Raw genomic sequence first — 25,909 nt, 5'->3', positions numbered from 1 at the left:
CTGTTGGCTTGGGTGTGCCACGATGACCTAGGTGTGGTTAGCCATGGCTCTGGTTCTGCTGGGTGGTCCAGATGGTCTGGGCACTTGAAGACAAAGTCCAGCTTCTGTAGAAATAATAAATATTAAAATATTGGGCACAGTGGGAATAGAGCTTGGAAAAGTCTTGAGTAAAGGAAGCAAGGTCCATGGGGTAGTGATGATTAAAATGATGTAGGAAAATCTGACATCTTTGGGAACCAGAAAAATCATCATTTATTACTTTGAATAAACAGCATTGACACTTTGGTAGGACTGCTTCTCTGCAGAACACATCTGGGCCACAAAACAAGGACATTTGTTCTAAGATCTTTGAACACTGGATGCACTAAAAATGCTTCCCCAACTTGAAGGACAAAAGAATTCCCTACACAAGAACTCTAGCCCAGTGCTTCTCAAACTTTAACATGCATACAAATCACTTAGGGATCTTCTAAAATTCAGATTCTGATTCAGTAGATTTGATATAGGTCCTAAAATTCAGCACTCCTAACAAATTCCAGTATGACAGTAATCCTGCTGGTCCTGGTCCTACTCAAAGTGTTACTCAAAACATGACTAGAAACTTCCATGGCAATTTGACATCGATCAGTTGACTTGTCTCAAACAGAATATCAAGTTTTTGCAATTATTTTCTTTTTCCGTACATTATGTATATTTTGAAATGTAATTTTAGATGTTGAATATAATACATGTGCTCTTCTATTTTGTATATCTTTTTTGACTTTACTTTTTAGAAATTGACTTCTATCATATTTTATAATAATATTGATCTGTGATGGATTGGAAACAAATCGGTCCTCACCATAGACAAGTTTGAGGAACACTGCTCTAGACAATGAAGAACCTTTTATTTGGGACATAGAATTTAATTACAAATGGACTGATTTCTGTGATATATGATTCTAAAGCAGCATGTTAAACTTTTCTTTTTATTTATTTCATAAACAATAACAAACTCAACTAGGTAACAGTATGACAGTTTCACCGTACACTCAGTCACAGATATTTAAAACCTTTGCAACAAGAACAACAAAACCAGAGGTGTTACAAGAATAATTTACAAGAAAATCTATAAAACAGCAAGAAGCTCACAAATGTTCATTTTCTTTTGCACAAGGTCACTACACTCTTTCACAACATATTTGTGTTACAAAATTCCCAACAAAAGTGTATTATTCTTTGTATTGTGGTTTTTAAAACCAGAAACTTTGAAGTAGATATCCTTTTATTAGCACCCAGTGGTGCAGAAAAAGGAAAACTCTCACATACAGACACTTCACAGCACTTCTCTAAGAAAAATATACACTTACAAAATATGTTACAAATTGGCACACTTAAAAATATACAAGATTTTGTAGGCGTCTTAAGAGTGATCCTCAAGCTTTATACTTCAATCGACTCTACAGATTATTTATAAAGCTTAATCTAAAAGAAAAAAAGGCAAATAATTTCCTAAAACTTCAAAGTTGCAGTGTCATATGTCAAACAGAAACTTAGGTTACATTCATAAAAAGGGCCTCTAATGTTTTTATTTTAAATTTTCTTAAGTGTCTAAGGGGTCTGGGAAAGGAGAAAAAAAGGGAAAACTGTTTTATTTAGCACCATAAATCAGTAACTTACTAAAGAGGTGCATTTAGTTCTATGGAAAATAAATTAAGGACTAGTACATTCAAAACTTTGTAGGCAGCAAACTTGTCAGTCAGTGATACAGGTATCCCAGTAGAGCATCTTAAGATTTCTACCCTCCTCACTGGGAGTCAAAAACAAAAGGCTTCTCTTAAGTTTTCATTTTAAGCCTTCTCTTTTGTTCCATAAAACCAGGCATCTCTCAAAGAAGCAGAATGCTTTAAATGCCTCCTTTTTTCCTTTTGAATAGAGTGCCATTCTAAGGCTCAGAAACCTCTGAGCCTGTTAGATGGACTGACATCCTTTCCATCTCATGTTGATGAGTGTTTCTTCAGTGTTTTCAGTATCTCGTTTATCCAGATACTGAATTTAAAAGCCTCATTCACACCCTAAACTTCGTACTAAGCCTCTCTCTTACATTGTCTTCAATATTTTATTCCTTAGTTATGATTCTAAAGTCAAAAATACATCTCAAGTACCATGTAGCTGCAATGTCAGCTCTGCTTGATAACTCTATGTACTGTTTCATGCTCTGAGTAAAAAATGTGCCTTGAAGGGTAGCCTGAGTACTGTCATCAAAACAATCTTATGTTGGCTGAGGACCCTCAGGCTGATGACAGTGCTCCCCAAGTTAAACAGTCCAGCCAATTTTTTTCTCCCTTATTCAGGTCTTTGAGAAACCTTTACAAAATCCCTGGCCTACACTGTGTTGATAAGATCCCTATTTGTTACTAAAATGTTTGGTTTTGGTACTAAACCTTCTAACATAACTATAGGCTTAGTGACTTTTTTTATTAGAAAAGAAATAAACATCACATTAGTTTCATTTTATAAAAAGGGCATATATCTGTAGTTACAAGTAGCCATTAAAAATCTCTAAACAAAACCCCAGTCCTATGAATTAGACAATTTCTCAATAATACAGGAGAAAACAAACATTTGTAGTTCTAGCCTAATTAGGACTAGCTAGTGCTCCATTCTCCTCTTGAGTGCAGAAACTTAGTTCTTTTCAATTCTTAGAGCTGTTGTGAGAGCATTTGTAAATTTAAGATGTTGTGCATCTGCATCAAACTGGTTCAGCTTGCAAAGACCGAGCTCAGTTAAGAGGTCTTTGGACATGGTTTTTCTCTTTAGGCAGTAAACGCTAATTAGAACTCACTAAAAGGGAAATTCACGAGGATTGTACCTCATATAATAGAGCACAGGATGCTGGCCAGAGTTGTTTGCAGCTTTCAAAGCATCCTATACCTTCTCTCTTACATACATACACACACACACACACACACATACACACACCTACCCCCGCCAACACCCACCCCCCACAGATGCTTCCCAGCAAGGAAAAAGGTCAGAGAAGGTGAAAGTTGTCACAAATACCCACCTAGCACCAAGGACTTCAGGGTGACGGCTGAAGAAGTAATGGTTAAGGTAGTGGAGGAGGTTTGAAAATTGGGAAAGTTAGGGCCTTTAACACATAACTGCACAAAGTAACAAAAAGAAGATGGAAGGAAAAGCTGGGAGAAAGATTCATAGGTGGGGCCACTGTGTCCCAGCCAGCTATCAAAGCCCCAAACACAACACAAAATCTTGAAGACCCTTAGACAGGGTCACTGTTTCAGCACCCAGTTCCACATAATATAGCACCTAACTAGGACAGAAAGGAGATCAGACTACTGTTACATCTTCAAGGAAAAGGAGCTTCCAATTTTCCTCAGTCATGTAATATAGTTCTGCATGTGTGTGTGTGTTTTAAAATTAGCTCTGAAAATGACCATGACAATTAAAAATAATTAAGAATGGGAAGGTTCCACCCTGAAATTCAAGAAGAAAGCGGCTTGGCCAAGGTTCTTACACTCTGACAATTTTGGGAGGTGGGATATAAGAACATAAAAGAAGGAAAAATCTAACACCAAGGATGACATTAGTAAGAAGAATAAGGGAGAACGCCATTTCGAGGAAAGTAAAAACTAAATTGAACCCTGTTGGGGAGGTATTATAAGATAGCAATTTCTCAGAGGTGAGAGGTTAGAAGGGAGTGGAAATCAGAAATTTCAGACCAAGGAGAATTAAATATTTCTGATTTGAGATAGCAATGACAGGGTAAAACACCACTTTTCATGTCATTGGTCCTCACTCCACTAAACAGCTGGTTGATGAAAGAATCTCCAAAAAGTCAGGCCTACTATGTTGTGATGGGAGGAAAAAGAACTGTGAGAACAGAGAAAGAACCAGCAAAACCCTAAAATTTGAAGAACTCAGAATACAATGTACTAAGAGATAATAAGTGCAATCAAGAGAATAAGCATCTTCTGCCCTCAATTCTTATCCTATTGCTTATTTTTCAAACTCAGTTTCTTTTTATGTTTCAGTACAAAGGGATTAGTTATGAGTCACTAATTTATATGTTAAAAATATATACTGCAGGTCAATAAAAAAGGTGCTTTAAAAATGCCGATTCTCTTCAGAGAAAGGGATGTGCCATGCCTGAGAATTGGTCCTTAACTGGCTCCACAGGAGCAGCTGAAAGAGTATCCATTCCAAAAGACTTATGATAGCAAGTTCTGAAAAGACAGAAATTATTTTTTTCCAACAGTTTCAGGTTGTTCTTCCACCCCATACCCACTCTATTCTCCATTGCTGAACTGATACTGAGAAAAACTGGGACAACTTCCCATTTTTATTTTTTTAAAACACATTGTACTCATGGAACATTTTCTCTATTTCTTCTTTAATTGCTACCCTTTGATTACATAGAAAGCACTCCCTTCCTGTAAGTCAGCAGGTGACTATGAGGTCTGGAGTCTTGGGAGATCACAATATATGCAATGTGAGTGATTCCAGCCAAAATTCAGCTGCAAAATAGAACATACAAAAACAAAACAAAGACCATTCCCAGGAACCAGCTAAAGCATTTAATACAAGCAGCTAATTATCAGAGTAGAGAAATAGAAGAAAGTGTTCCAGTTTGATTATTTTCCCCTTTGAGATTGCAGCTGTAGAGGAGACATGTTTCATCTGGCACCTTTCCACTAAGAAATTTTCCAGGATTCACTGCACACAAGGTGTCAAAGCTTCAGAATGGGCATGAACCAGCCTCACAAAAAGCTCCTCACCCACTCATCCCCTTGGACACTAGAGAATGATGCTGGGAACACACACAATCATGAACACAGGCTTGTTCATTTTACTACCTCTCTGTAAGTAGTAAAGCAGGCTGGTGAAAGGAATCAAGGACTAGGAAATCTGTATACTTATGTATGTGATAAGCTTCCTTCCATTTCTCTCTGACTACTTTCAAATGTTACTTCTCTGAATACATTTAGGTGGCAATGACTAGGTAGGTCCATATTTTGCTCAAAGTTTTCCTTTTGAAACATCTTCTCTTTTATATCCTCTTTCCCCCACCCACTTATTCTCCACCCTCCCTCCCCAGCCTATATATTCCCAAGTTAATAGATTAGTAACAATATTAGTAAGAATAGTAAGAGTAACAACAACAACAACCAACAACATTAATAGTATTAACCCCCTATATCTGTGTAGCACTTTATGATCTACAAAGTGCTTTTACATCCAATATCTTATCTGTGCCATAATGCATCAGTCATCGGTCACATAGGCCTTCGACTGTGCAAGGAAAATATATCAAATGTTAGAAGTCAAGTGTTAAATAAAGGGGGAGAAAAGGTTAGTAGTGTGGGATGTTGGAGCTGTGAATTAAAAAAAAGACTGAATTAAAAACTGAGATTTTTAAATTTATATAACAATTATGATTTAAGTTTAGTGTGCGGCATCAAATATTAGTCATCATCAGACTAAATATTATATGGCCTAAATTAGTTGTTACTACAAATTATTCTACTTATCTGACATTAACTTCACTTAATTCATAGGAAGAAAAATTTAGTCGAATTGGGATGCCTTAACATTTTCTTTAAATGACATTGGCATTGCAAGATTAAACACTTAAAGAACACTAAAGCCATGATATGAGTGCACTTTTGACAAAACTGGAGTAAGACATTTAGGAAACTATTTAAATAAAAGCAAACTATGTAGTTCATTTATCATTAGTGATAATTTTATAGCTATTTTATAATTTATCCCAGACTAATATAAAATATATAAAACTGAGATATAAATATCAGCAATATAACTTTGTACTGTAAATAATTTTCAGCTACAGATTTTGCTTTTAGAAAACAAACTTTCAAAGCAGCTGTTTTGTTTCCTTGTAAAAGGTTCTGTAAATGCATATACTAGAGTCCCTGATGGAATTACCTGTTGTGACTTTCAGACTTTTCCAACATTTTAACCCTTAGATAATGGAACAAACAAACCTTCGTTGTGCCTTGTTTAACTGTTTATGTTTCTATATAGGAAAGTACAGCATAAAATTTTAAAATAATGTATGTGTGTATAATATATTCATTAATGTGCTTTAAACTGTGGGGTGAAGTGAATCTGTGAGATGAGGTAAGGAAATTTGGCACATTTCAAACAGTATCCTTTAAGGTTTGGTAACTTGTGTAGCATAACTTATTTTTCCATTGTGATCTACAGGTGCTAGCCACATAAGTGGGTGTGGTTAATAGCAAAAATCACTGGAATGCTTCTAGTAAATCAACAGGGACAAACTCCCCAAATACTCACAGCCAAATATTGATAAAGAAGTAAAAATATATACAGTACAGTCACTTGTTTGTAGTTTGGCACAATGTTCTTCATTTTTTTTCTTTGTGGGTAAACAGTGCATAAACTACTTGTGCAACTGTATGACTTTTTAAGTCTTTTACATAGAACATCAGAGTAAAGTTTGTTTCCAAAGACTTATTCCCACAGATGGAAATTCCTTTTTTTTAAGCACTTAAATGTCAACATACATACCACAAGGCCTATTTTGAAAGAAATAAAAGACAAACATCAAATGTCTTTCTGGAAAATGCGAGTCTCTTCTTCAAACACAGGTAAAACCCAAAATGTTGTTTCTGCTTTTAGATTGTAGTCGGAATCCCTGCAGAAAAATCAAACAATTTATGCCATCTTAGTTAGCTTTTGTGTATGTCCACAAAGGGATCATACAATTTAAATTTGTTTACATCATATTAGCTGTCATATGAAGCAGAAAAAAGATACAAATAGCAGGAGACACTAGAAAGCACTCCAAATTGCCACACGACGAGATTTTGGTTTCCAACTAATGCTTTTTTTGTTTAGATGATCTTGGCTTTTGGTCTACATAACTTTTAAGTTCTGTTGTTCAAAATCTTTCTTACTGCAAAGCTCCTCCTTTTCCAAATTCATTCAACAGCACATTTTAGTACAATTTTCTCAATAAGCAAAAACTAATGCTGAACAGCAGAAAAAGTAGCCTTGTTTCCACTTAACTCTAGCCAAGTCAAAACAAAAACTGCCCGTTTTAGGGGGTGGCTTAAAGTTACAGGGATTTTCATGCACTTTTCTTTTCTGTTTTAATTTGAAAAAGAAGGGAATGGGACAGTTTCTTTCATGCAAACTTTTGCTTTCAAGAGGGAAAAAATTATGGACTGTGGGCTTGGTAGGTAGTAGGAAAGCTAAGGGTGTATCATCTCAGTCATTTTGGTGCAGTATTACCTCAGTTTTTCAAAAGAAGCTGTCCCAGCCTCATCCTTGTGGACCTGTTCTCGCTCTGTGCGCTTTCCCTTACACTTCTCATCCCTCAGGGCCTTGGAGCTGGATTTGTGACGATATAACTTTTTGTGTGTTGGTCCGTTATTGCCTAAAGTGCTCAGGTTATTATATTTTTTATCAAGGAACGTGGAATGAGAGTCCTCATTATAACCAGGTATGTTTGCATGGTCAGGATCACCTATTGCTGCTTTCCCATTGCTTTTGCTCACACCTTTGATTGACCTGTGATTCTTAGTGGCTCCTGGAGATCCACTGTGGATCTTTTTCTTAGACTCTTGTGGTGTCCCAGCCAATATTTTGAGGGTTTTTAATTTTAGACTATTAGACTCACGGGAGTAGAATATGTTGGGGTCCCCATGGTGCTCCATGGGTTCCCAAAGGGGCTCTATGGAGGCCATCATGAATCTCTGCACATCTGCCATACCAGAGGCAATGTTAGACAAGATATAGGAAGGCTCCTGAAACTCCCGTTGGTCATCATCAAGGAGGCTATTGGGATTTGTGCCCATGCTTATGTTGTTCCAGGATGAGTTGCTCTCCTTCCCCAAAGTCCAATCTCCAGAAAGTCCTTTCTGATTTGGCATCTTCACAGAGGCCATAGGGCCACTATGTTGGATACATTCAGCCAATGTCTTCCCAGTGGAGGCTATGCTGTTGATCTGGCTTCCCCCACAGCCAATGCCAATTTGCATTTTCTCTCCATTGACTGCAGTCATGTATTTCCCTTTCTTTGATGTCTTAGGAACCTGGCGGGAGGTTTTGCCAGGTGGCTTTTCAATTCCTTTGTTGTTGGCCTTGGGGGATTTTTTCCTGGTGCTTTTCTGAGAAGAGCTTTGGTTCACAGTCCCATTCTTGCTGGGTGAACTTTTCTTTCTTGATTTTGTCACTTTGTTAGTGGTGCTAATTTGACCAGATGGCTCATTAAATGTTGTCAGGCAAGGGCTTTTTTGGAGCATGCTGACAGAATCCTCATCATTGAACATATGGAACTGAAACTGATGGCTATTTAAAGTAAATCCATCATCCATTTGTGAAAGGGTACTGCAGTCCCACTTGATTTTCTCCATGTTGCCCAATGGTCCTGGGACACCCTCTTGAAACCCTTTCAATGTTCCTAGTGTCTTGATACTCTCACATCTGGTAATTTGAGGGGAAAGGCTGGGAGTGTCAGGTGGGGATATCTCTGAGGGGGAAGAGTGGCGGAATTTGTCAGGAGTGAAATTAGAGATATCCAGGAGGTCAGTGGACTCCTTTAATGGTGTTATCTCATCAATGCTCTGCTGGATCACCAGCTTGGGGCTGCAATGGGCCAGGAAGTCATCAGTGATATCATCATCACCATCCTTTTCACAGGACTTCAAATTTAAGGAGCAATAATTACTTGAGCTGACAGACAGTGGGGCCATTGACTCAAAGCCAAAGAGCCGACCATCATCCATATTGACTGGACCTTGTTGGAAAGGAAAACAGATGTCTCCGTTGTTAAAGTGACATAATTGATAAGAGTCATCAGATTGGATCTGGGTGTCTTTCATGGAGGTATATAGGAGTTTGTTGCAACTACTGCCACCACCATTGAGGCAGATTGGATTGTATGATGTAGCTGTGTGGTTGTTTTCCATTGAAACTACTTGAGAGACTCCAAATTCACTGGATTGGGTAGAAGCTAACTCCTTTGAGACTTCGACCAAGAATTCCTGGGGGCCAGAAGTAGACTTGTTGGGCCACATATTCCCATAGTTGCTTGATTCCATTTTGAAGTTATGTGGTGAGTGCTGCAGCTCAGACTCAGATGGTGAGGAGAGCACACAGTCCTGGGTAGGTTGAAGAGATACAAATGATTTTTCTGTTTGAGTGAGGCTGCCATCATTCTGCTCTGGAGAATGGTGGTTGAAATATGAGATACCAGTATTATTTGACAAGTCAGAAGCATCTAACAATGTTTGCAGATACCCTCCAGGCATAACAGGTATATTGGTGGCAACATTAGCAGATGATAGAGGCATTTCAGAAGAGCAGGTGGTTGGTAGGAAATTGGAATTCTTAACAACCTTCACCTCATGAAATTCAGATAGATCGGGACGGTTTGAGGTTCCAGGAATAGTTTCATTCTTTAAATTAGCCTTGGAGGATTCTTCTTCCAAGAGAGGGCTCATCTGAGCACTTGACTTGCTTTCTTGTGCAGCTTTGATTTTCTTGGATTTTAACCTAGCTTCACTTTTAAATTTGATTTTGTTGAGTACTTTCCTCTCTGGTCCCTTACAATCTGTATCTTGGGTTTTGCCTTTCATTGAGTCAGGGCCTGTGACGTCATTTACATGTGATCCATTTGCACAGATGGGGGCAGCCAGAGCTGTTGGCTTTAGTGTGCCTTTCAGATTTCCATCTTCTTTATGATTACTAGCTTGCTTCTGATCACTGCTAAATGAAATCTGCTTACTATTTGCTGAAGTTTCCATAGATGGAATTCTTTGAATCCTGTGCCTGCTGCCAAGTTTAGATTTTCGTTTGCGAGCAGGTGGCAGGTATGAAATTTCAAAGCTACCTGGTTCAAAGCTTTGCTTTGGGCCTAAGGGTATCTTGATGGAGTCTGTGTGGCTGTTTCTCTGCTTCTTCTTCTTCTGCCAGAAGCCCTTCAAGGGGGCCAGCTTGGCATATTTGTTGAGCTGATTGTCACTCAAATTCACTGTTGTCTCACTGGCATCCACCTTACCCAACTTCACCAGCATGTTCTTCTCACCTTTAAAGCGGTTAATGATGATATATTTAATAATAACAGGAGGCTCCTTTCTGGTTACTTTTCTTCTCTTTTTGGGGCACCATTCATCATCATCTTCCTCCTTAGAACCACCTGGAAGCCATTCCTTCCTCTCACTTACTTTTTCACCCTCTAGTGAGTCAACATCATATAGATAATCTTCACTGTATCTGACTTTTCTCTTGGCTCGCAGCCCATAGTTCTGTTGGGAGGAGGAGCTGCTGGAATTAGTGTCCCGAGCCATATAGCGGCTACAGTCCTTGATCTCCCCCATGGTATCATATGAGACCTCAATGAAGGAATTTTCATCACTGAAATTCCCTGATGCTTCCAAGGAATTACCAAGAAGGCCCTTCTTTGAATTCTTAAATTGCTCTACCTCAGTCCCACTGCATGGTTTATTTAAAGCAGATTTTTCTCCATTCTCCATTCCATCTTTTTTCTCTATATGTTTGTCCTCCTGCCCTTCTTCTCTGCTTTTCTTCTTATCCAAGCTTTTATCTTCCTCCCCCCAGATTATGCTCATGTCAGGGACCTTGAATTGGGAAAGGTCACTGCTTTGCTTCAGGGCCCCACTCTTAGACTCCCTTTTGGGGCAGGTAGTAAAGACACTGGGAAAAAAGTTGAACTGGGCATCCTCCTGCATCAGAAGGGTGGTCTTGTCTCGAACATTGTCCTGGAAGGACTCATATCGAATTTTCAGGGAACAGACATCACTGCCCAGTGTTGATTCATCATCATCAAACATATAGTTATCTACATCTTCTTCAGAGAATAGGTTGACAGACAGCTCATTCTTGGAACAGAGGTCAAGCAGTTCAATTTTACTCTCACTGATGAAAGTCTCAAAGTAACCCCAATCCTGATTGGAATTTGCAAGCAAAGCCTCTTCTGTATTGCACTTATCCAACAATAATGCCTCATAATAATTTTTCTGAGCTGGATCCTCCAAGTCGATGTCAGGTTTCTCAGCTTCTCGTCTATCTCCTGCCTTTGATTTGTGTAGGGGGAAGCCTAGAAGCTGATCTGAGAGCAGCTGCTCTCCATATTTTATGTTTTCTCCTGCATTAATACATTGAATACCTATATCAGAGACTGCACAGGTTTCATAATCCCTATTTAGATCACCAACTTTCAGACTGATCCCCGGCTCAGGATCTACCACATCCTTGGATTCCATGAAGCAGCCCAAGCAAGTCCGGCTTGGCTGCATGAGGCAGTCCCCATTCAGAGTTGACATGCCTGCAGGCTCCATTATGGCGAATGGAGCTTTCTCACAATCATTGGGCAGTGACCATGTATTCAGGCCTTTTGCAATGCCAGATGTGAGGGATATAGCATTCACAGAAGTACTATTAGCAGCATGCTCAGGTGCTTCAATCAGGCCCAAAGGAGAGGGAGGGCTCTGCATATAGGGTTTCTTAGGCGGCAGAGGCAGAATATCCCTTGGATACACCAGGGTCTCTTTTTGAACCACTGGTGTTGTCTGGATTGGTGCAGTAGCTTCTAGAGCTGCAAATGACTTCATGGCCACATCCTGGTCCTCTGAGTCTAGAAAAAAGGAAAAGAAATGACAGGAATAAAGTCAAGGGTCTTAGATTAGACTCATTAACTTTCTTCTTGATCAGTTTCTAACACTTGATCTCATATAAGCTAAACCTCAGCTTCTCAAACTTTAGAAATAGAAACTACAAAGCTAAAGAACAACTCTGATATTATATTGAACATTCATATGAGTGAAAAATAATTATTTAGGCTCAGCTTCTTCCTCAGAGAAAGAGTCAACTCAGAATTTAGGAAAATATTGAATTGCTTGATCAATTAGAAAGTCAAAGATTTCCAAGTGGGAAAATGCTCAGATGGGACATTCATGGGTTTAAGTTGTAAGACTCAGTTTCATCTTCCAGACCTATATTCTGGAAGATCCTACTGAATCTAGAAGTTCTAAGCCTTACATCAGAGCATATTTCTAATTCATTATGAATTATGAAGAACTTCTGTATTCATCTGATAGAAATGATTTGGGAGGGCAAAGGGGCTAGATTAGATAACCTCTTGTAGATCCTTCTAGCCCAATGATAGATTTGGTGGAATGAAGTTTAGGATTAGTATCGATCTCAGAAGTATCCTGGGCTCAAACCACCCCAACTTTGTGAATACTGAAAAGCCATAGAAATGACAAAGGACTACTAAGAGAGATATTACATACTATAATTAAATTCCCTTACCATTTTCTTTGACCCCATTAATCAGAGTGTTTTCTCCGTTGGCTGAAGCAACAACAGCTATATCTTGTTGGTTATCCATGAATGTCACCTCTTATTGTTTCATTCCAAGTCCAAATGCTGTCCAATCTGCACATTTAAAATATATGATATCAGTCATTCAGTTTGTTTTATTCTGTGTTTTAAGGTTATTTCAGCTAGAGGGGATCTAAAAAGCTTACTGGAATTTGTCTACTTCTAGACTGGCTTCATTACTATTGCTTTTGTTTCATATTTTATACCTACCATATACATCAATTTTGGAAACACATGCCAATCATACATCTCTAGATTCTTCTACCCCTCAAGGCCACCATACTATGCCAAACTGAAATCCGAGGAAGCAGGTCAAATTTATATCTTTCTGCAGGTACTAATAAATTTAACTTAATCATGGCTGCTCAATTAGGAGTGTGTGTGTGTGTGTGTGTGTGTGTGTGTGCGCGCACGCGCAGATCAGCTTTATTTGTTTGCCTCATTTCCACTTTGTATGATCAGAAACTCTTCAAAACAAGCCAATTCAGGCATATACACACACATCACATTGAGATATTTTCCAAATTTGTGTCTTAAAATTTAAGTGCAAAGGATAAAAGAATAGAGAATTCCTTGTTGTTTTTTTTTTTTTTCAAATTTCGTGGCCTAAATGCTGATCTGACAAGTATTCCTCCAAGCACACAGCAAGATTTTTAAATGTGACTACTAAGAAGATTTGGAATTTTTGTAAGGTCTCAGCATCATATGGCATTTTTCGGGTATAGTATACATATCCATATTCCCTCATTTCCTGCCCATCTACCTGGGTGGTAGTAAATACAGGGTGATGGAAATGGGGCATGTGAGATGAAGGTCACTACAACGTCTATAACCCTCCTATTTATTCAAAACCCCCTTACCCTGTATTTTCTTCCCAGTCAAGTACCTATCCCTTTATTAAAAGGCATAGACTGCAGATAGCCAAGTAGTAATCACAAGAATCTCAATTGTATAGTCATTTATCCTAATACATGCATATCTTATAAAAGATGGGTTCAGAATTAAGGGAACAAGAAGCAGTCAGCAGACACAGTCTGCAACAATTCAATTTATAAAATATTTTCCCGCTCTGGGCCTATTTCCTTATCTATATTATAATAAGTGTGTACTAGGCAATCTTCTAGTTTTAAAGATGTTTGATGATTCCCACTTTCCCTTAACATTTATGTATCAAAAAATAACAAACTATTCTCATTTTACAAGACCTGAGTTGAGAGAAGCCAATTGCCATGGATGGCAAGGAAAAAGAGAAAGAGATACTTATTTGCTGTATTTTCACAGTAAGGAGGGCCGGAAATTTTTAAAACGTGGAGGGAAGAGCATAGCAATGTCAAAGTTCCATCTCTTTGCAGGGATGGCTCATTTGTGATGGAACTCAAAGAAAAAATGGAATGGTTGAGCATCTTTTTCAGAGAGGACTCTATGGGTCAGATGAAATCATACTACCACCATAGACTGCTCTGTAGGACCTCAATAGAACTTCATTTATTGTTTATCCCTCTTTAACCCCTCCACTATTTCCACCTTGGCAGGTTCTTATAATTGGAAAATTATTTGTATATTTCAATAATTTAGTGTCTTCTGGTCATTTATGCCTATGGTTAACTACATGTAAGCCCATCGCCAGGAAGACCAAGACACAAAGAAGCTATGATAGCTAAGGTCACAAAACAACATAATGGCAAATCTATGAAAAGAACCCAAGTCTCCTGGTTCAGAGACCATGATTTTTATTTTAAATGAACAGTTCAGTAGGAAGTTCTACTTCCAAACCCTAGACAAAATAGGGCTATAGTAACTGTTTCCACGTTTCCAATTTTTACTTTCACCCCCATTAAATAATGAAATAAAGAGCAGCTGCCTCAGACAAGTATTGATTATTAGTAAAAATTAATGTGCCATGAAATATATACAGTAGCAATACACTTAAGTATCAATAATTATCCAATCTTGTCAGACAGAATAAGAACACCATATCAAGGGAAATATTAATGCTGCTCTAACTTTATTTCTGAGATATTATTTCCTTAAGATGATAAATCTTCTCTAATGGAAAAATCTGACCAGGATTTATGGATCTGAAGTAAAGGGACTTTTAAAGAGCTGAGAATAGAGAGGAAATACAGTTTGACAAGAGATGAAGAAGTAGAGAGGAGATATGAAAGCTTCATAAACTGGGAAGGGAAGAAAAAGAGAATTTCACTAGGCTGGATATAGTTTAATTAGAAGGTTAAACCCTGAGTAGACAATCCTTTAGTCCTTTCCTATGACTTTTCAAATCTCAGCTCTAAATGAGACAGCCTAAATAAATAAATTTTCCTACATTTTATTTATTTATACCTTGGCTGCTTATAAAAATTGTTTGCGAGAGGGATTATAATTTCTTATAGCTACAATACAAACAGTTTTTTTTTATCTTGCTTTAGCTTTTCCTCACTGATCAGCATTTTAAGATACCAATTTTGTGGTGTTTTTAAAATCCATTTTGAGCTAAAACTGATTAGCACTCTTAGAAGAATATACATCAAATTATTTTATTGATCATGATAAATTAACATTAGCATGGAGACAAGTATTTGAAGCAAGGAAATGCTCAATTAAACCAGAAAAACAACCCCTCCTACCTGCCCCGCCCCCCATTTGGGCTTAAGGAAGGGTCCTAGAGCCTGTCCTGGTTGGCTGCTCTGTTCTTCCTCAGAGGCCTTTAAGCCTCAGCATCTAGATGACCCACAGCAGCATTTGTGTTGGGAGCCATCCTTGGTCTCCCCAGCTAGAGAGAAAAAAACAAGGCAAGACAGCAAATTATGCTTCTGCCTATGGACCTGGGATGATACAACCTCTGGAGTTTGAGCAGTGTTGATTACTGGGATACCATTTCAAAGCAACTCAATAAATTTACTAGGTACTACCTGTGGTCGTGGTATTGTACCAGGCACTCCAGTGGGTAAGACAGATGAGTAAGACTAGATCCTTTTCCTCAAGGTGCTCAGAGTCTAGTAGGTTAAACAAGTTATAGACAAATCATTATAAAGGTATAATACACTGAAACAGAGACAGATAGTTTCTATGAGAGTCTAAACTGGAGAGAAATCATTCCACTTTTAGAGAGGAGGGAGATCCATGGAAGGCTTTACTAGAAGCGGCAGTATTTAAGATGTACCTTGAAGGATGGACTTCAGGAAGCGAGGATGGGGGAGCAGAGATGGGAGAAAGGCATTCCAAATTGAGAGAACTTCATGAGATGCCATGTCTTTCTCCCCACTCCAGTCTATCCTCTAAACAACTGTTACAGAATCACAGGCCTGACAACTTACCTTAAAATTTTTTCTTCACCTTGCATATACCAAACTTCCCAATCAATCTTTCACCTCCCCCATCACTTCAAAATGTTCTAACTCTCTCCTTTCTCCTAATATGCTAGACAATTTTTTGGTTACAAGTGTTTTGCACTTGATATTCTCTCTACCTGGGTGCCTCTCCCCCATGTTTTCCAAGGAACCAGTGATATAGAAGAAGAATCACAGTGTTTCAGGTAAAAGATGGTGGTATTTCTTTCAAATAGAACCACTTCCTGCTTGTCTCCACACCTGTATGGGCAGTATAATGACACATTAGGCACAAAGAGTCCAACCTAGAACACTCATTGGTGTGTGCAAGATCATAAATCATTGGAAGGAACAACCATTTGTATTCTGGCACAGAGTTTGTTGTCAGGCAGTATGAAGTTACATTTAATGCTTGAGTGTAATAACTTTTGGCTGAATCATCTTTTGACTTTGTCTACATGGTTTCTAACCTCTCTTTCTGACTAGTAAACCATCCCGTTAATTACAATTTAAAATGTTATTACATTCTTTCCAGAAATACTGTCACTGAACCACAGGGCTGGAAGCATCTTGGAAGATAGTGTAGCTCCCAAATCCCTGTTTTACAAATGGGGTAACCAAGGGCAAGAAAGGAGAAGCTACTTGCCAATGGTCCTACCGAGAGTTGGTAAAACATACACTTCCTTGAATGTGTATTACCTTCCAGAAATATCTCCATGTCACCAAGTTACCTACCAGGTAGAATACAGGTTATAAATAAAATCACCACTAATCAGAGGGCTACTAACTTTTTGTTTGTCTTTAGTTTTGGAAATGCTGCACAAATAAGAAAGCTTTCCCTGCTTATCTTGGGAAGTGGATGGAGGTGGGGGAAAAGAAAGGCAAATCCAAAATCCATCTGAAGAGGAAGCACTGTTCTTCCAGCCTCTGGATTCTAGAGTTCAGTTTTGTCACCTTGAGCAATACCAGCTCAAGCACCCAAGCACCACCACCTCAAACTCCCTACACACATACACACACGCGCGCACGTGCACACACACACACACACACACACACGATAACAATATTCATGAACACTAAAGGTCACAGTGACCTTTTTCTCCCATTACGGAAGCAGGATTGTGCATAAAGGACCAGAAGTTGGAAGACAAGCAGAACTAAGAACTAATTTGATCTAAAAATGCTAAAATAAATAAATTCAAGTTATTAATAATGCCCAGTTAAACCAACATTTGCAAAGGTTTTTTTTTCGGGAAATGGTGGAGGGGCCAGGGAGACCATAAGAATTGAAAAAAAATTTTACAAGTCCCAAGTTACCATAGCAGTCTTCTCTTACATTCTTTTACTCATTTCTTACTTCATTCTAACCCCATATCAGGAAACAAGAACATAAAGAAATAAACATCAAACTAATTGCCGTATTTATTTAAAACCCTTAAAGAATTAGATTTATCTACCCACTTTCTGCTATTTTTAGGTAAGTAGACAAGAATATTTATAAATGGTTTCAAATAAGTTGAAGACAACACACAACCAAATATAAAAGATCCCATGAGCAAAAGTAATACCACCATCCTGCCTCAGGAATCTTGGAATCAATCCTGGTCCTATGGTGGTCTCCTCATGAGATGTTGAGCTAGCTGTTACAACTAACTGGGGGCCTCAGTTTCATCATTTGTAAAATACCTGACCCTCCCTCTTAATTTCAGAGATAGTTCCAAGGCCTTCCTAGCATGAATGTTTGCAAGAGGAGTACGCATCCTCTATTCTAGTTAGTGAAGCACAGCACAGTTCTGCATTGATGAAAATCTATGGAGCTGGGCCTTAGTGAAACATCCATTTCCTTAAGTCTCTTGAGGCTGTATGAAAATCAAGTATGAATAGCTGGTTGGAAGTTGGGGAGTGTCTCATGGGTGTGGATGTATGTTTATTTTTTCCCACATTTATTAAGTACCTATTTTATATTCTAGACTATGCCATGAGGAAAACATAAGTGAAAAACACAAATTAGTCTAGGAAAAGTAGAAGTGTATCTGAAATAGCAGATATCTCTTTGAGATGACTCCTGGATTGGCTATAATCTTTATTTCTGTATTTTGACTTTACTTTCAGGTTATTCTTCTAGTTTTGTCAATCCCAAGTATAAGCCTTCCAGATATTGGACCAATTAGGATTTCTTTCACCAAGGGAAGAAGTCCCTCTGGCCTATATGTCAACAGCTTAAAGGAAAATGAATCCATCTCTGATCGCTCCTCATGAAGACAAGAACAACTTCCCTTTCGACTCTGGGCTTGTCCTCATTAAATACACATCTGCTGGACAACACCTACTGTTCTAGTTTGTTAGCTGCCAGAATGCAACACACCAGAGATGGATTGGCTTTTAATAAAAGGGGATTTATTTTGTTAATTCTTCAGAGCAAAGGCAGCTAACTTTCCACTGAGGCTCTTTCTTACGTGGAAGGCACAGGATGGTCTCTGCTGGTCTTCTCTCCAGGCCCCTGGGTTCCAACAACTTTCCCTGGGGTGACTTCTTTCTCCATCTCCAAAGGCCTGGGCTGAGCTGCAAGTGCTGAGATGAGGAATGCCGAGCTGCTTAGGCTGTGCTACGTTGCATTCTCTCATTTAAGCACCAGCCAATTAAGTCAAGCGTCATTCATTGCAGCAGACACACCTCCTAGCCGACTGCAGATGTAATTAGCAACAAAAGAGGTTCACGCACCATTGGCTTATGTCCACAGCAACCAGACTAGGTATGCTCACCTGGCCAAGTTGACAACTGAATCTAACTAACACACCTACCAAGTGGTGATACTACTGTTTCAGATCCTACCCCAACTCCACCACACTCCCTTTACAGATATGCTTGTGGTGGGGCACAGCAGTCACCCTCAAACTGATAAGCTGGTAGCTGCCATGAGACCTGTCACTACCACTAAGATCAGAAGGTCCAGGCATCCTCCACCAGTGGGTGAATTCCACTAGGCTATCTCTTTGTTTAGCTACTTATGTGTGGAGAAGATTACTTTAAGATGAGTTTGTCAGTTTACGAAAATATTTTTGCAACTTCTGTAAAATTTTTATTCATTCCAGGAAAGTAAAATAAAATCCCAATAACCCCACAAAAATACCTAGGAATCCATATGTGCCACAGGGCCCAATTCCCCAATGCCATGCACCTTTCTCACATCAGAAGCTTTTTTCTCACATTCCTTTAATTTTCCACATGGGCATGGGAATGTCTATCAAAGCATAAGGGAAATGACTAGAGGCTCAAGATGTGGGGACATTACAAAAGAAGATGGGTTAGGCCTAAGAATAGATATGCTGCCATTCTAGTCAGAGTTCTTTGGCAGCCCAGCAATTATCTATCACTATTATCTCTTGATTCTGACTCCTGGCCATTCTTTGTCTTCCATACCCAAGGCAGCAAACAAGCCCTCAGAGCACCATAGTCTCTGAATTAGCTTATTGAGGTATCTTCTCCAGCACCCAGTCCAAGCCAATCTTAGCTGAGGCCCAAGGTTATATAGATGGCACTCTGTACTAAAGGCAACATCCATTGCATGTTCAAAGTACACATTTGCTGAATAGCAACAGCTGGCTCTGCAATACTCTTCCCAGTTCTAGTAGCCAATTCCACACTAGGGAGGAACTTCTAGAGGCTTCTGGATATTTACCTACTGATGGGCAAAACTAGTACTGGAGAAGACAAGTTTGAGTGCTGTTCTTTCCTAGAGATCTTCATTTTCCTAGCTTCCTTTACTATCTTCTCATATATAGGTGGGACCAAGTGTTGGAAGAACAGTTTTCTACAACTACAGCATCTATTTATGTTTTTTGTGCCAGTATTTGAACTCACTCACAGCTTCTAACTTTGCTGTCCAATGTGGTGGCCACTAACCACATGTAGACACTTGAATTTAAATCTAAACCGATTAAAATTGAATAAAATGAAAACTTTAGTACCTCAGTCACACTAAAACTTTAGTTTCTCAGTCAACATTCCAAGCACTCAGTAATCATATGTGGCTTGTGGCTACCACACTGGACAGTGCAGATACGGAAACCTTTTCATTATCACAGAAAGTTCTGTTGTATAGCACTGTTATTCTTATACACTATTCATCTAGTAACCTTTCTTATTCGTATGGGCTGGCTTAACATTTTACTTATTTTATTGCTTTCAGGTGCAGAAGGTTGGAGCCATCATATTCCTCAACTCATTACTGATCCAAGCAAGGTTTTTCTTGAATTATTTATTTATACTCTTTTATTCCTATATCTCTCTCATGGTAAATATGTATCTTTGAATGTGTTCATTTAACAGGTGTATTGTCATATGTGTATATTTTAAAATTCATGTAAATGGTATCTCACTCTTGGTAAATGATAAAATCTCATTTGTAATTTTTACTAAGAACCATATTTTTGAGGCCCAATATACTTCTACGTGCATATCTAATCTGTTGTTTTTTTATCTACTGCGTACTGTTCTATGGCATGCACCCAGTAAATTTTACGTATTCACTTTCATTGTGATAGACACCCAGCATACCCGGTCTATTACTTTACAGAATCCTGGCAGAAGTTCCTAGCTTCAGGGGAGTATAGGTTCAGTGGTAGAATGCTTTCCTGCCAATATGGGAAACCTGGGTTCAATTCTTGGCCCATACAACCAAAGAAAAAAAAAGTTCATTGCTTAGCAGAAAATCTTCAAAGGAAATCATAACCAAAAGTATACCTTATGAGACCTAACTTTTGGCGGTGGGTATCTTAATTCCTTGGAATATAGACCCCTGTCCTTCAATATTCAGACTTACCAGTGTTTCTCTTTGCCTGTTCCTCATCACTGCCCATCTTTTGTATGACTCTGGTCCTCTATGAGGTCTCTTCCCTTTTCTTAACTTATAATAATGGTTCCATTGGTTTTTGGCTCTAATTACCTGGATTCAGGTTATAAGCTTATCATAACAGAGTCCCTTATCTCTCTTATTCTCTCTTTTTTATTTCTGACTCTTCTTATATCTCCTTTTCTCTGCCTTGCTACCACTCAAGATGTATGTATGACAGGGATTTTTCTGGCTACAGTTTGCCCTGAATAATGGAGAGTAGGAACCTAGTAGAGTCAGAGTTGCTGCACTGACAGCTAGAGACGTCCAAGGTCTAATGGGAGGTTTCATGCTCTCTGCAAGCTTGCCATCCTGGGGAGAAAACCTTTTAATCCAGTGCAGCACATTTCATTTATTGTAGTGTCACTCTGTTCAAAGATGTTATGAAAAACATCCCCAGAAAGATTTAAGACTTTAAAATCATCCTGGAGTTTGAACTACTCCATAAGACTAAAGCAAAGAAAGATGAACTTTTCAGTACTTCAAATGTCAAGCAATGTTGGGCCAGATAATGTCATGCCAAATTAGAATGTTTGTCTCCTGGAATCAGGAGAAAGTAGATGGAAAGGAAAGGCTCAGGATTATGTTTTTAATTAAATCATATGTCAGTGATAATGACCTAACATTAAAAAATTATAGTCTACAGAGATACATGAACAGGGGATATGTGCTGGCATTAATGTAGAAGAAAAGGAACATGTAAACATTCCAATCAACTTTGATGAGGGATATAGACAAATTATTTATTCAGAGGAAAAATTCTGAACAAAGGACTCAAAATTGAAATGTTTAACCTAGGGGAGAAAATTCAACAAATGGGTTTTCTGTCTTCAAATCCCCAAAAAGCTGTCATAGAACCAGTAAAACTGAACTTGTTCTGTCAGACCACAGTTGGAAGTAACTTGAGGTATAAACAAAGATGGTTAAGATGAAATGGGTGCTAGAGGATGGGTATAAGGAAAAAAGTGAACTCCCTATCATTAGATCTATCCAAGCAGAGCCAGGCAACAATTAGCAACATTAAATAACAGATTTAAGAATTAGACGGAGAAGCTGGACCAGATGATTCTAGCTCTAACAATTTATAATTCAGTGGAACAGCAGGAGAATCATTTGTACAAATCAGAAACAAATTCAATGAGCTTTTAAAAGATGTAAAAGAAAATACAACAAAAATAATAAAATTGAGTCCCAATCAAGCTATCCAGCCATGTGTGAGAAAGAGAATAACAGAAGACATTCCCACACCCTGATATGAAGTCCACCTTTGGATATGGGCCCGCAACAAGAAGGAGCATGACCTGACCGTGAACTCATGCCATGGTTCACGAGGGATTCCGGAAAAGAGGCTTTGCATACTGGAGGAATGCTGTGGGTTCAAAATAATCTTAAAGAGCCATTCTGTAGTTTTTTATTTTCTCAGCCAAAGTCTTGATAATTTTTCCAGTGCAATTAAGATAAATGCAAATTGGTTTAAGTAGCTGAAGGTATCTGCCCTTTAGCACCCTGGTACCACCTCCCCCCATCTAAAATAAAACATGTGCTTTCTACAGAAAGGCTCTGCCTGGAGTTGGAAAACCTGATGATGTGACACTCCATTTGGCTGGATTTTATTGCTGCAGTACATTTCAATTTCCCTTCTACCTAAGACTCTATTACAATCAAGGTTTGCAGAAGGCAAACAACATTTAACGAACCTACCACAGTGCCAATCAAGCACAAACATAACCTGGAAATTAAAATGAAACTCAAATGCCACACTATGAAAAGAAACTAACAGCTTCCTCAGAAACCACAAAGAAATAAAGGCATAGAGAAAAAACCCTGCTTTTAGCCTAGCAATGCAACTCCAGTACTGCTACATAACATTTCATCATCTCCCACATCTGCATACTCTATATTTTTATCAAATTGTTTATGTCTAAGCACATTTATAATCAAGATACCCTAAACTTGATTTCATAAATTTTATTTAGTGGCATATGGTTACTCTATGTTTCCAAGGCAGCAAATGTGTTTTGTCCCAACCACCTAGTAATCCATGGTTGTTCACAATCTTCAGGTGTCATCTGTGTGTTGACAGGTCAGAGGCACTTTGTCACTTATGGAATGTCCCCATCATGATAGTGGTGGTGGATGACATAAGAATTTGTTGATCTGAACTCCTTGATTTCACAGATCAGATTTATTCCAATAAATCTGGGCTATGGAATCAACAATCCCAAACCAACCTTTGGGCTGTAATCCAAAAGTAGCTTTCTGTTATTACTGTTATACTTCCCCTCAGTGCCTAGTACAGAGCAAATATCCATTTAGTTTCTTTCTCTCCCTTTTTCTCTACACTTATTTCTGTTCCAAAGGCAGGTGGTATGTGATATAATAATAGTGATAATAATAATGGCTAATAATTAAGTAGTGCTATGTTCCTCTGGAGTTGAGTAGAAGAGGAGGATAGAGTTGGGGCAAAAAACAGAGCAAGATCAATATTGAATGAAGTCAGTAAACTGGCTTCTAGTCCCAGTTCTGCAACTTAACAGCTATGTGATGTTGGGAAAATCACTTAAACTTCCTGAGCTTTAGCTCCTTATATGTTTAAAAAAATAGTTACCTCACAGGGTTACTGTGAGAAAAAAAAAAAAAAATATATATATATAATTTAGTATATCACCTGAGTGATACTCTACTAAGTACTTTCAATATATTCACTAATTTAATTCAAACAAAAATCTTATGAGATCAGCATTATTATTTCCTTTAATAGACAAGAAACTGAAAGGCAGAAAGTTAAGTAACTCTCCAGGACCTTCTACCTAGTGGGGAGAGGGGATCAGGATTCAAACCCAGCACACAGCTGCCCTAGGTTCACAGTTATGCCACTCTCCACAGGCTTTTGAGATACCTGGGCTGACAGCCAGGGTCCAGTCTTTGGTGGGGTCATATATAAATATACTTACTCATCAAAAGACTGATAGGTCAAGCTTCAACTCATTAACATGCTGCTCTAAACAATCTAATTGAACTCTTTAAGTGTAAATTATCCCTTGAAAGAAAAATAAGAAGAAAACAAGAGAAGAGGTTGTGGTAGGTTCCCATCCAGAAGAACAATGATCTGAAATCAAGAGTGAGCACTTATTTGGAATTTGTCAGTTCTAACTTAGGCAAACAAACATAGTAATGTTATATCCAAGGACAAAGATTTTTGCACAGCTATGAAAGTCATTTATTATTTTTCCAAGTTCAATTCTACTTTAAAGTTAAGAAATTAATAAGTGAATATTGTAACTGGACTATTAAAAGGCTTTACAGTTTTGTAAGAATATCACATTTATCCTGTCACTTGAAAATCATCATACTGAAAGCCAGGAAAATGTGTTATTCTCTTGAGTTGCAGGTGCAAAACTTAAGGACTTGGGAAGTAATAATATAAATTTGTTGAGATGGGCTGGAAGGACCTTGAAGGCCATGAACTGTATCCCTTATTCAGTACAATTTAAGTAGGGAAGTGACATGATCAAAGTGTATTTTAGGATGATTATTCAACTCAAAATGAATCACAAGAATCAGGACTGTAGATAAGAGGCATGGTGGACTAGAAGCCAGGGTCTCTGGGTTCTAATCATTGCCTTATTACCTTTATTTGTGTGTGACCCTATAAAATGAAGATGATGGTCTTTAACTTTTCTACTTAGCAGGGCTCTAGGGAACTCAACTGCAAGAGATAATGGATATAAGAGTATTTAAGAGGTCACCAGCTACCTTGAAAGAAATCACACCATTGGGGACTAAAGAAGTTAAAGTCAGTTTTTAATAAATACTCTGTGGATTATCCATCTTGCTGTCACTTATGGTACATAAGTGCATTGGCATGTAAACCTAAAACATTCTTAATGAAATAAGACAAAAACTCAATTTAAATTATGTTACACAGTTTTTGGCTACTGTGATGGTCAGGTTCTGGTGTCAACTTGGCCAAATAATTATGCCCAGTTGTCTCATCAGGCAAGCACTGGCCTGACCATTGCTGCAAGGATCTTTTGTGGCTGGTTGATAAACCAGAAGGCCGGAGTATTAAGTCATCAGTTAGTTGATTGCATCTGCAGCTGATAACATCTGAGATTAACTAAGGCATGTCTCCCCTAATGAGATAATCCAATCAGTTGAAGACTTTTAAGGAAGAAGAGAGAGTCTCACTTCTTCAGCCAGTGAGCCTCTCTTTTGGCGTTTCACAATCTGCCCTAGGGAGTTTGGACCCTCTCATTCACACAGTTGTGTGAGACACCTTTATCAATCTCATATTTACAGATCTCTCCTGTTGTTTCTGTTTCTCTAGAGAACCTTGGCTAACACAACTTGGTACCAGGAGTGGTTCTTGAGAAACAGAATCTTAAAAATGAATTTTTACAATTGGTTTCACTCTGACTAGACTCAGAGGCACTAATGACTCCGATTTCAATAATCAAGATGGCACTGACAGTCCATGGGGTGAGATGGCGAAAGAGATACTCAAAATATCACCTTTAGATTCTGCTAATTGTATGCTTATATGAGACAAGGCTCTGGGTAATAATGTCTTTGACACCTTTATGGAGTTTTGTGGAATTAAGAGGTATAATGACGTTGGCTGGCTGTTGTTAGATATGCTGGATACAGTGATGAGAGAAAGGGTTGAACCAAAGGCTTCAAATTTGAAACTTCAGCACAATGTTAATGATGTAAAAGTGTGCTTGAAAGAAAATCTTATTCCTGTGGTCGCAGACTTGAGATCTCCAAAAATCAGACACAAAGCCTCATTGTGCGAGTCACAGATTTACAATGTAAACTAAAATCTCAACCTTGTAAGGTGTCTGCTATTAAAGTAAGGGCTTTGACTGGAAAAGAATGGGATCCTGAAATGTGGGATGAGGGTATATGGCTTGATAATGATGGTGATGGGGCAACAGGATCCCTGGAATCTTCTGAACTTTTGATAGACAGACCAGAACTGTAATCGACTGCCTTGAGGAAAGGGCTTCCCAATCTCAAGCCTCCCTTGAGGAAACAGTTTCTCAGCCTCTAGTCTCCTCAAAGGAGTCGGCAATCCAAACGCCACCTAACAAAATTAATCCTTCACTTCCTGGTAACCCTGTAACCACCTCCCCTTGGGAAGCAACCCTCACTCCTCTGTCTGGAGTGACTATATTCCTGTTTCACCAGTTGAAACTGCAATGGAATGCCCTGAGGTAATTGTCTTGAAAGACGCTTCTATTTCTTTTCATGACTCCTCTTTTCTTCAAGACCTATAACTAGACTAAAGTCTGAG

The 25,909-nt window shown here is 38.5% G+C and overlaps 1 protein-coding gene across 1 annotated transcript in view; it reads right to left on the bottom strand.

The window, feature by feature from the left end:
- Positions 1–5,114: 5,114 nt before the first annotated feature.
- Positions 5,115–25,909, bottom strand: part of NEXMIF (neurite extension and migration factor) — a 244,269-nt gene continuing 223,474 nt past the window's right edge. Inside the window, exons 2-4 of the mRNA XM_077145395.1 lie at positions 12,322–12,447; positions 7,279–11,644; positions 5,115–6,679 (exon numbers count right to left, since the gene is read on the bottom strand). Of these exons, the coding sequence (XP_077001510.1) occupies positions 6,589–6,679; positions 7,279–11,644; positions 12,322–12,400 (4,536 nt within the window). The 5' untranslated portion in view covers positions 12,401–12,447 and the 3' untranslated portion in view covers positions 5,115–6,588. The remainder of the gene's footprint in view (positions 6,680–7,278; positions 11,645–12,321; positions 12,448–25,909) is intronic.

The sequence above is a fragment of the Tamandua tetradactyla genome, chromosome X (genome assembly GCF_023851605.1).
Source record: "Tamandua tetradactyla isolate mTamTet1 chromosome X, mTamTet1.pri, whole genome shotgun sequence".
Classification (NCBI taxonomy): domain Eukaryota; kingdom Metazoa; phylum Chordata; class Mammalia; order Pilosa; family Myrmecophagidae; genus Tamandua; species Tamandua tetradactyla.
This window is presented reverse-complemented; position numbering and strand designations above follow the sequence as displayed.